General features: G+C 45.2%; 1 protein-coding gene across 1 annotated transcript; it reads left to right on the top strand.

The window, feature by feature from the left end:
- Nucleotides 1-1399: 1399 nt before the first annotated feature.
- On the top strand, nucleotides 1400-13506 carry polr2a (RNA polymerase II subunit A). Its single transcript, XM_074699164.1, has 29 exons — nucleotides 1400-1726; nucleotides 2539-2671; nucleotides 2774-2910; nucleotides 3014-3187; nucleotides 3294-3575; nucleotides 3678-3839; nucleotides 3940-4160; nucleotides 4244-4376; nucleotides 4463-4587; nucleotides 4744-4954; nucleotides 5041-5250; nucleotides 5335-5503; nucleotides 5594-5688; nucleotides 5779-5982; nucleotides 6069-6291; nucleotides 6374-6557; nucleotides 6667-6838; nucleotides 6939-7044; nucleotides 7501-7706; nucleotides 7787-8050; nucleotides 8134-8341; nucleotides 8423-8523; nucleotides 8613-8717; nucleotides 8806-8988; nucleotides 9076-9279; nucleotides 9359-9545; nucleotides 9640-9753; nucleotides 9845-9994; nucleotides 11027-13506. Exons 1-29 carry the CDS (start codon nucleotides 1640-1642, stop codon nucleotides 12175-12177), a joined length of 5901 nt encoding a protein of 1966 aa, XP_074555265.1. The 5' UTR covers nucleotides 1400-1639; the 3' UTR covers nucleotides 12178-13506.
- Nucleotides 13507-14115: the final 609 nt, after the last annotated feature.

Genomic DNA, 14115 nt, shown 5'->3' with positions numbered 1-14115 from the left:
AGAATAATTATAATCTGTTAGCTACGCAGCTAACTGACGTTGCGTCCTGAGATGTTCGGTACAGGGCTAATGTTAAATCATTAAGCTATTTACATGACACAGTGCTATTTTATGACAACAATGACGTTAAAATTACAAGTATCAGTTTAATATCCAAATTTATTTCACACAATAAGCGTAAATTGCTTGAAGTAATCAACAGGCAAAGCCTCCTACGTTTCACCTAAGTGTACAGATCAAAAGCCGTTCAACGTTTCTGTTATAAAAGAAGCATCTAAACAGTTAAGCTTGAATACGTTACAAAAAGAATCGTTAACACATAATAAAAATACATCACAAGACTAACATCATAATTGCCTATTTTTTTAAAAAGAAATAAACTAGTATTTCTTAGCCGCCAAAACCGCAGCATTTAACACAGCTTTCGAATGAGGCCTGCGACATTGTCCGAAATCTGTACAAAAATATTGCAACATTTGAACAAACACATCATATTTAGCCATTAGAGTTGAAACGGGCAACACGATTATGTAAAAATAGACGAGCTATGTTGGAAATCATACTGTGTAACGACACTTAAGGGCTTCCCCGATATTTTCCTGTAGAGCATACTGAAAATCCAGTCCACCGGTCGGCTGTCACCTGCAGGAGAGTCCGAGGCTCGTCACAAAGTCCCAGAGATGATAAAAACCCAGCGGACGAAAACACGACGAGTTAATGTGTTCCAAAATAAGAGCAAAAATAATCCTTTTTACAGTTGTTCGAGATCAAAATATCATTTATTACGCCAATTTCCGCGTGTTTGATCTCAGGACTTTACAGGCCTCAGCCCTGAGCCTCTTTTCTTAGAGCCCGGGCTGATCTAGAGCGAGACGAACGGGAGAACAGAGATTTTTTTTATTTTTGCTCTGAGGGAAGAAATTCGCCTCGGCAAGACTCGGCTAACGTCGGAATCTGGGAGGGTTTTGTTGAAATTATTCTGAGAAGCCTCATTCCTCTGGACCCATTGGCCAGCTCTATAATGATCTTCAATATTTATGAGAAAGGGGACGAATCCGATGGATTGTATTTGAATTTTCACATAAGCAATGCAAATGATGTGTTGCACCGCCTACAGCGCTTCACGAAAGCCAATGGTGATGGGTTAAGATCATATTAACACCCGCCTCTAGATTTGATTCGTTCAAAATTGTGAACGTGCTCCCCTATTGGCTGTACGCGTGACTCAATCAATTATTCTTCCAACTGTCTTGGATGTCCAATGAGCGTTTTACTACCGAGTTCCATGTCCCACCTACCGAAGAGTTGCTCCCTGACTTTATGAGTGTGTAACCCCGTAGCAGGGAGTCAGTCTATATAAACAGGCGTTAGACTCCTTCACACTCAGAAGCGCTCAGAGCGCTCCACGGTGTAGATCAGGAAAAGGGAAGGGAACAGTCGGTAGCCATCTTAGTCAGGACTAAAGTGTAAAATATAAGGCTACAAAGGCAACCGACAACAGAGGTCCCGGGGATATCGCCTCCGGAGACTTTCCGGTCACCGTTGGCGGCCTGACCTGAGTCCTGGTGGCAACTTAAAGACTGTTCCTGCTCACAAAAGCGGCGTGCCGAGGAAGGACGCGTCTCTTTGAATAGACAGGATGCACGGACCGCCCTCCGGCGACAGCGCATGCCCATTGCGCACGATCAAGAGAGTTCAATTCGGCATCATCAGCCCAGATGAACTTGTAGGTTTTCTTTTTGGGGGGAGTTGGGTATTATATTATCTATCGATCAGCTCACATATCACTAATATCGGCTTCTTGATTTGTCTTGTAGTTCTATATATTTCGCGAAGACATCGTGCTGTTTGCAACGGAAAGTGCTCGCTGTTAGCCTAGCCTAGCTAGCTGTGTCAGGCTAGTGGAGCTTGCGCTAACTAGCATGTAGCAGGAAGTTTGAAAAACTTTTAAGCACAACATTTTCAAATATGATTCTTAATATCACATGAATTAAACCCCCTTTATTTTCATAAAATCTTTATCACAGGCCCACCAGTAGGTAGATCTGTGGTTTTGTAACGGTCAAATGTCAAAGAAAGCGATTGTTGAACCACTGAATACATGTCTGCATTCGAGTGTCTACATACACATTAAAAAATAAATGTTAAAAAATGCGTGAAGACATGAATGTTTATTTTTTCAACCAGTGGAGCTGGTTGTATACAGTTTTAGTTGTTATAAGTAAAAAGTATGTCCGTGTTATACTCAACTTCCCCGTTAGTTCCTGTGTATTTAGCAAATATGTCCGTTACGTTTCACGACAGTGTTTGATTTGATAAAAACTTGCAGTGTGACTACTTTACGCTGAATATTGGGTGTTGGTAAAAAATAAATATTTTTGTAATCAACTAAGGTAAATTTTTTTTGATTATTTGTGATTTGTGAAAGTATTTGATTTCTATACATATCTCTGGAATCTTATTTACAACTATTTGTCCTGTATAGCGTTAATTACTGTTTATTTGACAAACACATCTTCACAATTTTTTTCTCAACAGAAACGGATGTCAGTTACAGAAGGGGGTATCAAATACCCGGAAACAACAGAAGGAGGACGTCCTAAACTTGGTGGCCTTATGGACCCAAGGCAAGGGGTCATAGAAAGATCTGGAAGATGTCAGACATGTGCAGGTGTGCAGGCGTATCACTTTTATACTCAAACATCATCAGCTGAATACTTTTCATACCTCATGTCTCAACTTGTTTTCATGTAAATGGCTTTTGTTACTCCAGGCAACATGACAGAATGTCCAGGCCACTTCGGACACATCGAGCTAGCGAAACCGGTTTTCCACGTGGGCTTCGTGTCAAAGATCATGAAGGTTCTGCGATGTGTCTGCTTTTTCTGCTCCAAGCTTCTGGTGGATGCTGTGAGTATTTTACCAGCAAATAACAGCTCAACATAACTTTACAAACGAAACGCATCTTAAGTTTTAGAGTTAATATCTTATTTACTGTTTCTGTTTCTTCCAGAACAATCCAAAGATCAAAGACATCCTGATGAAATCTAAAGGACAACCAAGGAAGCGTCTGACACATGTGTACGAGCTGTGCAAAGGTAAAAACATCTGCGAAGGTGGAGAGGAGATGGACAACAAATTTGGTATGGAGCAGCAGGAGACAGAGGAGGACATCACTAAGGAAAAGGTATTTGGGTGGAGTCCTACTGTTGGAGATAATTCACACTTTCTGTTCCATCTTTAATGCATTACTAAAATAATTTATAATACTCCAAACCATGTGATTTATGCAGGGCCACGGTGGATGTGGACGCTACCAGCCATGCATCAGACGCTCTGGCTTGGAGCTGTTTGCAGAGTGGAAGCACGTCAACGAGGACTCACAGGAAAAGAAGATCTTGCTGAGTCCAGAGCGTGTCCATGAGATCTTTAAGCGCATCTCAGATGAAGAAGACCACATCTTGGGAATGGACCCCAAGTTTTCCCGACCAGAGTGGATGATTGTGACTGTGTTGCCTGTCCCTCCTCTGGCTGTCAGGCCGGCTGTTGTCATGCAGGGCTCTGCTCGCAACCAGGTAGGAAAAACATGACACCTAAAAACATTTTTAAAGCTGCATTTTCCTTTTTTTTTTTTTTTTTTTACAATAATTCATGATCTTTATTTTTTTGTTTTTAAGGATGACTTGACCCACAAGCTTGCTGACATCGTTAAGATCAACAACCAGCTGAGGAGAAACGAGCAGAGTGGTGCTGCAGCTCACGTCATAGCTGAAGACGTCAAACTTCTCCAGTTTCATGTTGCCACCATGGTGGACAACGAGTTACCGGGCCTTCCTAGGGTGTGTTTGCACTCTTTAATAACCAGTTAGAGACCGCTCACTTCAGCAGTTTGCACTTTATTAATATGGTTTTATGTAATAATATGATTTTCTTTCTCAGGCAATGCAAAAGTCTGGCCGCCCTCTCAAATCCATCAAACAGCGTCTAAAGGGGAAGGAGGGTAGAGTCCGAGGTAACCTGATGGGGAAGCGTGTAGACTTCTCTGCCCGAACTGTCATCACCCCGGACCCCAACCTGCAAATCGACCAAGTGGGCGTCCCGCGATCCATCGCCGCCAATATGACCTTTCCTGAAATCGTCACCCCTTTTAACATCGACAGGTAGAGTATCCAGCCTGTAAAACCTTCTAAATAACGTTTTATTAAAATTGTTGTCACCTAATTCATTCTGATGATTGCTTTAGACTACAGGAGCTGGTACGAAGAGGCAACAGCCAGTACCCAGGAGCAAAATACATCATCCGTGACAACGGAGACAGAATTGACCTCCGATTCCACCCCAAACCAAGTGACCTTCATCTACAGATTGGCTACAAGGCAAGACAAAATGCATATAATACTAATTTTTCAGATGATGACCAAATTTTATTTCATCCTGACTAACTCTGTCTTTTTCTGTTCAGGTGGAAAGACATATGTGTGACGGGGACATCGTCATCTTCAACCGACAGCCCACACTACATAAAATGTCCATGATGGGGCACAGAGTTCGGATTCTGCCGTGGTCTACGTTCCGACTCAACCTTAGGTACAAAACTAAGCTGGGACTGCGAATATGTTCAACTTAAACAATAGATGGAGGGTTTTTTATTAAATGACAGTATTTCCTGTTGCACTTGGCGTTGAATTGAGTCAATGACAGTTGAGATTGTCTCTAAACGTGTCTTCCTTCATATCTCTTCAGTGTCACCACCCCATACAATGCTGACTTTGACGGCGACGAGATGAACCTCCACCTGCCTCAGTCTCTGGAGACAAGGGCAGAGATCCAGGAGCTGGCCATGGTACCTCGTATGATCGTCACCCCCCAGTCCAACAGGCCCGTCATGGGTATTGTGCAGGACACACTCACGGCTGTGCGCAAATTCACCAAAAGAGACGTCTTCTTAGAGAGGGTACGTCGATTGACAATTGTCACACGCTTCACTCCTGCTGTTTTCCGCTCTGAAAGGGTTTGTAACGGTTTGATTCTCCTCCACAGGGTGAAGTTATGAACCTCCTCATGTTCCTCTCCACCTGGGACGGGAAAGTGCCTCAGCCGGCCATCCTGAAGCCGCGCCCCTTGTGGACGGGGAAGCAGATCTTCAGCTTAATCATTCCTGGACACATTAACGTGATCCGAACACACAGCACACACCCCGATGATGAAGACAGCGGGCCTTACAAACACATTTCACCAGGAGACACAAAGGTACACCCAAAGATCGACCCTCTGTAGAGTAAAGACAAATAAACTCCTAACAGGAGTTTGACTGGATGTAAAACTCATCAACAGGTCATTGTGGAGAACGGCGAGTTGATCATGGGAATCCTGTGCAAGAAATCTCTGGGAACCTCCGCTGGCTCCCTGGTCCACATCTCCTACCTGGAGATGGGACATGACATCACCAGACTCTTCTACTCCAACATTCAGACTGTGGTCAACAACTGGCTGCTCATCGAGGGTGAGAAAAGAGTCAAAGCTGCTTTAAATCAACTCCACTTTGTCACATTTTTATCTTTTATTCTTACACGTTCTCTCTGATCTTCCTCAGGTCATTCCATCGGTATTGGTGACTCCATTGCTGACGCTAAAACCTACCTTGACATCCAGAACACCATCAAGAAAGCCAAACAGGATGTGATAGAGGTGAGCACGCCATCAAAGACAAATTGCAAACTCACAAAATATTGTACATCTGTTCTAAAACGTAAATTGTTCTCGTCTCTGTCCTGTCAGGTTATCGAGAAGGCCCACAACAACGAGCTGGAGCCGACCCCCGGTAACACTCTGAGACAGACCTTCGAGAACCAGGTGAACCGCATCCTCAACGACGCTCGTGACAAAACAGGATCCTCTGCCCAGAAGTCTCTGTCTGAGTACAACAACTTCAAGTCCATGGTGGTGGCCGGTTCGAAGGGTTCAAAGATTAACATCTCACAGGTAAAATGAGCAATCCAGCAGCTGTCCGGAGGTTAAAACCCACATCTGAGTGCTTGTCTTTGACACGATGCGCTCCGTGTGTTCAGGTTATTGCCGTGGTGGGGCAGCAGAACGTGGAGGGTAAGCGAATCCCCTTCGGTTTCAAACACCGCACGCTGCCTCACTTCATTAAAGATGACTACGGTCCTGAGAGCAGAGGCTTCGTGGAGAACTCCTACCTGGCTGGTCTCACACCAACAGAGTTCTTCTTCCACGCTATGGGAGGCAGAGAGGGTCTGATTGATACGGCCGTCAAGACTGCTGAGACTGGTCAGTAGGGAAACATGAAGATGTGCGCTCCGCAGCTGAATCTCTTTGTTTGGTTTTTAACTGGATAAATGTCTCTCACCAGGTTACATCCAGCGTCGTCTGATCAAATCTATGGAGTCTGTGATGGTGAAGTATGACGGCACTGTGCGTAACTCCATCAACCAGGTGGTTCAGCTGCGTTACGGAGAGGATGGCTTGGCGGGAGAGAACGTCGAGTTCCAGAACGTGGCGACTCTCAAACCTTCACACAAGGCCTTTGAAAAGAAGTACGTCACAGATTTCTAACCCTCACTCTGAAATATCAAGTAACAATTAATTAAAGATTATAATGTGAATGTTTTTTGACGCCTGTTTTCGTGTTTTTTTTTTTTCTAGGTTCAAGTTTGACTGCACCAACGAGCGAGCGCTGAGAAGGACGCTCCAGGAAGACGTTGTCAAAGATGTCCTCACTAACGCCCATGTGCAGAGCGCCTTGGAAAGAGAGTTTGAGAAGATGAAAGAAGACAGAGAGGTCCTCCGAGCGATCTTCCCCACTGGTGACAGCAAGGTGCGTGTGGTCGAACTTATTTAAAAAAAAAACTCCTTTTTTTTTTTTAAAACCCTTTCTAGAAAATTTGCTCAATCCATTTTTGTCTTCACTTCTGCAGGTTGTGCTGCCGTGCAACCTGGCCAGAATGATCTGGAATGCTCAGAAGATCTTCCGCATCAACACTCGGACTCCTACAGATCTAAATCCTCTCAGGGTGGTCGACGGTAAGCTTGAACTTTGTGCTGTCATAGAATTAGAGCGTGGGGGTCATAGCCTGACCACGTAAATCCAGCTGGTTCAACTAGAGGTCCTTCTCTTCACTGTAACAATGAAATGATCGAGTACAGAAAGTAGAAAACGTTAGAGTAGGTAATTCTCTGAGGTTTCCTTTAAGAAAATAAAAGTTTGAAGATTTTAAACAAAGTCTTATTGAGCATGGTTTGATTCAATAAAGGAAGCACATTCTCCTATAGAGACTTTCCCTTAAAGGCCCACTAGGGGGCAGCTGGAACCACTTGTTAATGAGAGCCATTGACATCTCAGTCCAGTATAAAATCACCCAAAACACTATGAGCATTTGATACATGTGAAAAGTACAGCGGGAGGATTGTTGCTAAGAGGCAGAGTGGATCATCTCTCGATTAGAAACCTCAATCTTTGGTTGTATTTTTGGCCTCCAGGTGTTCACGACCTGAGTAAGAAGCTGGTGATCGTGAACGGTGAAGACCCGCTCAGCAGACAGGCCCAGCAGAACGCCACCCTCCTCTTCAACATCCACCTGCGCTCCACGCTCTGCTCCAAACGCATGACTGAAGAGTTCCGCCTTTCCACGGAGGCCTTCGACTGGCTCCTGGGAGAAATCGAGACCAAATTCAACCAGTCCATTGTGAGTTAAACCACTTTTTGAAAGCAGATTTTGTTTATGCCACTACTTTTTCTCATTTCTCTGCTTCTCTTCCTCCACAGGCTCACCCAGGTGAAATGGTCGGCGCTCTGGCTGCCCAGTCGCTGGGAGAGCCCGCCACTCAGATGACCCTGAACACTTTCCACTACGCCGGTGTGTCGGCTAAGAACGTAACGCTGGGTGTGCCTCGTCTGAAGGAGTTGATCAACATCTCCAAGAGGCCTAAAACCCCCTCGCTGACGGTCTTCTTGCTGGGTCAGGCTGCACGTGACGCTGAGAGGGCCAAGGACATCCTGTGTCGTCTGGAGCACACGACACTAAGAAAGGTTTGGGAACAAACAATCCCATGAGCTCTTCCTCCTTCTGATGTTGCTTTAAATATTGACTTAAACCATCTTTTTTTTCACAGGTGACAGCCAACACTGCGATCTACTACGACCCCAACCCACAGAACACGGTGGTTGCCGAGGACCAGGAGTGGGTGAACGTCTACTATGAGATGCCCGACTTTGACGTGACCCGCATTTCACCGTGGCTGCTTCGTATCGAGCTTGATCGCAAACACATGACTGATCGCAAGCTGACTATGGAGCAGATCGCAGAGAAGATTAACGCAGGTCGGTTTCTGAACAGATTCCTCATCTTTCCAAGGAAACCTTAAGGTTATCTCCCTGCTGACTTTTGGTGTTTATCGCCAGGTTTTGGAGACGATCTTAACTGCATCTTTAATGACGACAACGCAGAGAAACTCGTCCTGCGGATCAGGATCATGAACAGCGACGAGAACAAGTTCCAAGAGGTCAGAAATATAGTTTGTAGTCCGTGACGATGAAGAAGATGTTGAGATATTTCATATTGATTGTTAATAAACATGTTTTTCTCATGTAGGATGAAGAGGTGGTGGACAAAATGGATGACGATGTGTTCTTGAGATGCATCGAGTCCAACATGCTGACTGACATGACTCTGCAAGGCATCGAGCAGATCAGCAAGGTAACAAATCAAGCACAAGCTCACAGAGGTGTTACACTCTTCCAGTGTTTCTCTGAAGGCTCAAACCAGACTCTCCCCTCCTCTTTAGGTGTACATGCACTTGCCCCAGACTGACAACAAGAAGAAGATCATAATCACAGAGGACGGTGAGTTCAAGGCCCTCCAGGAGTGGATCCTGGAGACGGACGGAGTCAGCCTCATGAGAGTCCTCAGCGAGAAAGACGTAGACCCAGTCAGGACCACGTCTAACGACATCGTGGAGATTTTCACGGTGCGACAACATCAGAAAAAGTTTTATTCGAGTAGTTTCTTGACAGCAGATTTCTTAGACCAATTTTCAAATGTATTTATTTCAAAGGTCTTGGGAATCGAGGCTGTACGAAAGGCTCTGGAAAGAGAGTTGTACCACGTCATCTCGTTTGACGGTTCCTACGTCAATTACCGTCACTTGGCTCTGCTTTGTGACACCATGACATGCCGCGGTCACCTGATGGCCATCACACGTCACGGCATCAACCGACAGGACACAGGACCGCTCATGAAGTGTTCCTTTGAGGAGACGGTGAGACAGAAATCAATCAACGTGATAGTGTAATGCTCCATCACCGAGCATATGATCAACATTTCCTTTGCTGCTCCAGGTGGATGTGTTGATGGAGGCGTCGTCCCATGGCGAGAGCGACCCCATGAAGGGTGTGTCAGAGAACATCATGCTCGGTCAGCTCGCTCCAGCCGGTACAGGCTGCTTCGACCTGCTGTTGGATGCCGAGAAGTGTAAATACGGCATGGAGATCCCGACCAACATACCTGGAATCAGCGTGGCAGGACGTACGTGGCGATACACTAAAGCGTAGAGCTGATTCGATCACCGATTTAACATGAGAGCTTTGATATTTATGTCCTGTCTGCATCCTATTTACAGCCACTGGAATGTTCTTCGGCACCGTACCAAGTCCCATGAGCGGTATGTCACCTGCCATGACCCCCTGGAACACTGGAGCGACCCCAGCTTATGGCGCCTGGTCTCCCAGCGTTGGTGAGTGTTCACCCAGGATGCTTTGGCTTTTCTGCTTTTGTATTTCTTTAAGCTCAACTCACTGACACTCTTTTCTTTGTTCTTCCTCCAGGAAGCGGCATGACACCTGGAGCAGCAGGTTTCTCTCCCAGTGCAGCGTCAGATGCAAGTGGTTTCTCTCCAGGCTACTCCCCAGCTTGGTCTCCGACTCCTGGGTCTCCAGGATCTCCAGGGCCTGCAAGTCCATACATCCCATCTCCAGGTTAGACACTGCAGAAATCTGCTTTTCAAATTTCAGTATCCCTGCCAACAAATTTAGCTTAAGTAGATGAAACATATGTTAAGAATGAAAAGATAAAGAAATCAGCAATTGGTTTATGTGGTAAGTTAACATAAACTAAACTAACTAACATACTTTTCCAGAAAAAAAATACTTTGAGACATTTATTCAAAATCAAAAAGTTACTTAAAATATTCTACAAATAAATCTGGGTGGTATTTTGTGAGTAAATTTAAGTGTTTTAAAAAAAAAGTAAGCCGTTTTTTTAACAAAGAAAATATTAAGGGCCTGTTTCCATTGACAGCTTTTTTCTGCACTGCCAACAAGTTCAGGGCTGTTGCGTATTTGAAAATGTTGTTGTACCACACTCAAGTTTCAGTTTTTTGATTTTTAATGGCTGTTAAGAAGAGTATAAAATGTTCTGTACATGTCACATTTGCTTCGATTCAGTCAGACTGTACAATGCAAGTAATAAACAGCTAATAGGAACAAAGTATTAGCATTATAAGCAGCTTTAGACCTTGGTGAAAAAATGTTTTTTGATACCTCCCTGCTCAGATGTTAATCGTTTTTGTGAGCGTTTTTATCAAAAGTGCAACTTCTTGTTCCTGATTGGTTGGGAATGTAGAGGAGATATTGAGCTTGTGTTCTTCCATTAATGGACACAGGCCCTAAATGGTTTCAGCTTCTGATTTATTTTGTAAAATTTATGACTCAAGTTGTAAAGCCTTTTTAAAATGAGGGTTTACAAAATGTTTTCAGACAAGCAAAATTTTTTGTAAGTTCAAAAATCAAAACCTCTAATACAATAAAAGATCCAAACAACGTACCAAGTAAATGGTATAAAATAGAAAAGACCTCAAACAACAAGATAATCCAGCCAACATGATAAACCCAGACAGCATTCTTTAATAAAATCATCAAACAGCCGAATAAAGACAAAGATTAAAATGTCCAAACATTGATCCCTGAGGAACTCCACCTCTTTAACAGCTTGTCCATTTTCATTTTCAGGTGGAGCAATGTCACCAAACTACTCACCCACCTCCCCTGCCTACGAGCCCCGCTCCCCCGGTGGCTACACCCCACAGAGCCCCGGCTACTCCCCGACGTCCCCATCCTACTCCCCCACCTCTCCCTCTTACTCCCCCACCAGCCCAAACTACAGCCCAACATCTCCCTCCTACTCACCCACCTCTCCTTCTTACTCCCCGACTTCTCCATCATACTCGCCCACTTCTCCGTCATATTCCCCGACGTCTCCTTCCTACTCCCCCACCTCTCCTTCCTACTCCCCCACATCCCCGTCATACTCCCCGACGTCACCGAGCTACAGCCCCACGTCGCCAAGCTACAGCCCCACGTCTCCTTCCTACTCACCCACTTCACCTTCTTACTCACCCACTTCTCCTTCTTATTCTCCGACATCTCCATCTTACTCCCCCACCTCGCCGTCTTACTCCCCCACATCCCCGTCATACTCCCCGACTTCACCAAGCTACAGCCCCACTTCGCCGAACTACACACCCACCTCACCGAGCTACTCCCCTACTTCGCCCTCTTACTCCCCAACGTCACCCTCCTACTCCCCAACCTCCCCCAACTACACCCCTACCAGCCCCAACTACTCCCCCACCTCTCCCTCTTACTCCCCCACCTCCCCATCCTACTCTCCATCCAGTCCACGATACACCCCGCAGTCGCCCACCTACACACCCAGCTCCCCTTCATACAGCCCAAGCTCGCCTTCCTACTCCCCAACCTCCCCCAAGTACACCCCAACTTCACCCTCATACAGCCCCAGCTCCCCGGAGTACACTCCCACCTCTCCAAAATACTCCCCCACCTCACCAAAGTACTCCCCTACATCACCAAAGTACTCACCGACTTCCCCCACATATTCTCCTACGACTCCAAAATACAGCCCCACCTCCCCAACCTACTCCCCGACTTCTCCCACATACACCCCCACCAGCCCCAAATACTCCCCAACTTCTCCGACCTACTCCCCAACTTCACCCAAGTACTCCCCCACGTCTCCTACATACTCGCCCACTAGCCCCAAAGGCTCCACCTACAGCCCCACGTCACCAGGATACAGCCCCACCTCCCCGACCTACAGCCCGGCCATCAGCCCTGACGACAGCGACGAGGAGAACAACTAAAGAGCCACGGAGACGGAGGGGAGGCGTTTGAAGAAACCGTCACCTCACCTGAAGGACAGCTCCTTTTATCCAGCTGGAGGTGGCGGCGTGCCCCCCTCACATGGGTCCTGAGTGGTTTTCTGTCTCTTTTGGGGACCTCCTGTGTTGATTATCTGAGCCCTCCATCCTCTCTACAAGAAAGAGTTAAAGCTATTATGGAAGAACTTGAACTGCTTCGCCTGAAGGAAAAAAAAGGCTGCCTTTTTGAAATAGTTGTTTTCTTATTTTCACACGGGGTGTTGGAGCAAAAACTGTAAACCCCTGAGGGGGAAATTAATAGGAGAGGAAGATGTGGTGAACACAAAACAAGGGAGAAAGTTTCCCCTTTTAACTTTATAGTGTACTGCATCCAGTCTCTCTCTCTCATTCTCTAAATGTTGAGTGTGTAGTCGTGGAAAGCGTACATGTTGCCAAAAGCCTTTTTGAGAAGTGGATTGTATTCATCACTAAAGAAACATCTAGGAATTAAGATTCAGACTCTGTTTACTGCATATTTCACCAAGGTGTATCTTGTTAGACCTTTCGCTGCTTTTGTAAAAACTACCGTTGCTGCCGGTTTCAAGGATCCGAAATGGAGCTGCCGGAGTTTAGGACGAATGTTGATCGGAGAGAGAAACTGGCTTGCACGAAGGAAAATGTCACCCGTTGAAATCCTATGCGTGTGCACCCATCGCCCTCCCCTGTTTCTCCTTCACACCCCAAAAACAAAACAACAAAAAAAACTCTGAAAGATGTCACAAAAACACCCACCAGCATCCTTTGTCCTCTTACCATTTTTGGAGACTTGTGCATCAAACTTTTTTCCAGATAAATTCTTCTTCCCTTTACGCCGGGAATGAAAAGATTTCTATGAAAACGTAATAATCGGAAGGATTATTCGCTCTTTGATTTTGAATCTGAGGAGGAAGTGGGGCACACGTGGATGAGGGGATTGATAGTTTGCTGTTGCTGCTTTTGTCATTGTTTGCATGAGTAGCACATGTTGAAACATTTAATCAAGCTTTAGGTTGAAATACTTTCAAATCCCTCCCACCTGTTGCTAATCTTCGCCCCATTTCTGATAGCTGACATGTACACAGGTTTCTTTGGACTGTTCGATTTATTTAAGAAAAAGTTAACTGCTATTCTGTGTGAATATAAATAGACGAAAATTAAGAATTTTAATTTCTTTTTTTTGCTTTTCTCTGATTTGCTTCTGGTGACTTTGTGAAGCTGTTGCAGGAGGTTCATGTTCATAAACTGTGGATGAAGGGGCAGAGGACGGAGAGGAGTGCTCTTAACTTTACGCCCTCGGTCGCCTCTCAAACAGTCTGAGTTATTTCAGTTGGGTTCACACATTGTTGTGCCCTGTCAAAACATTTGTCCTCTTTCAACTGTCAAAGTTTCTGTGACACAGGACAGCAGATTTACCCACTTTGTGGTCTTTTTTCCTCGCAGCTGAAACAGCTTCTTTCTTTTGAGTAGAGATCTCAGAAACTACAACTTTTTGGGGCATTTCTGCTAAACAAAAAATAACCTTACCCACTACATTAGTGTGACTTTTTTTTCTTTTCAACTATGGGTGCTTTTTCACATGTAAGGGAACCAGTTGAACCCAACTGAATCATAGTTTTCTTCCCCTCCTTGCTCTGCTCATTTGACACCGTTTCTGAATTTAACCCTGGTCCTCTCCCTCTTCCCTCTTCATCCACAAGTGATCCTCATTTTGAATCAGTGTTTGTTTTTCTACCAGTGTATGTACCTGGGATGAGGGAAATCATAGGGAAGGGGGAGAGTATTTGACCTGACAGGGAGTCCTGTGGAGATAAAAACATGTTTCAATGACTTGTAAAACATTGCTTCAAATATCCTCTTGAATTGAATGGACGGCATCTTCTGGCCTTTGGGATAAAGCAGGTT

Source organism: Halichoeres trimaculatus, unplaced genomic scaffold (assembly GCF_033239565.1).
Source record: "Halichoeres trimaculatus isolate MK-OKI-2021-1 unplaced genomic scaffold, fHalTri1.1 fHalTri1_scaffold_22, whole genome shotgun sequence".
In the NCBI taxonomy this organism is placed as follows: domain Eukaryota; kingdom Metazoa; phylum Chordata; class Actinopteri; order Labriformes; family Labridae; genus Halichoeres; species Halichoeres trimaculatus.
This window is presented reverse-complemented; position numbering and strand designations above follow the sequence as displayed.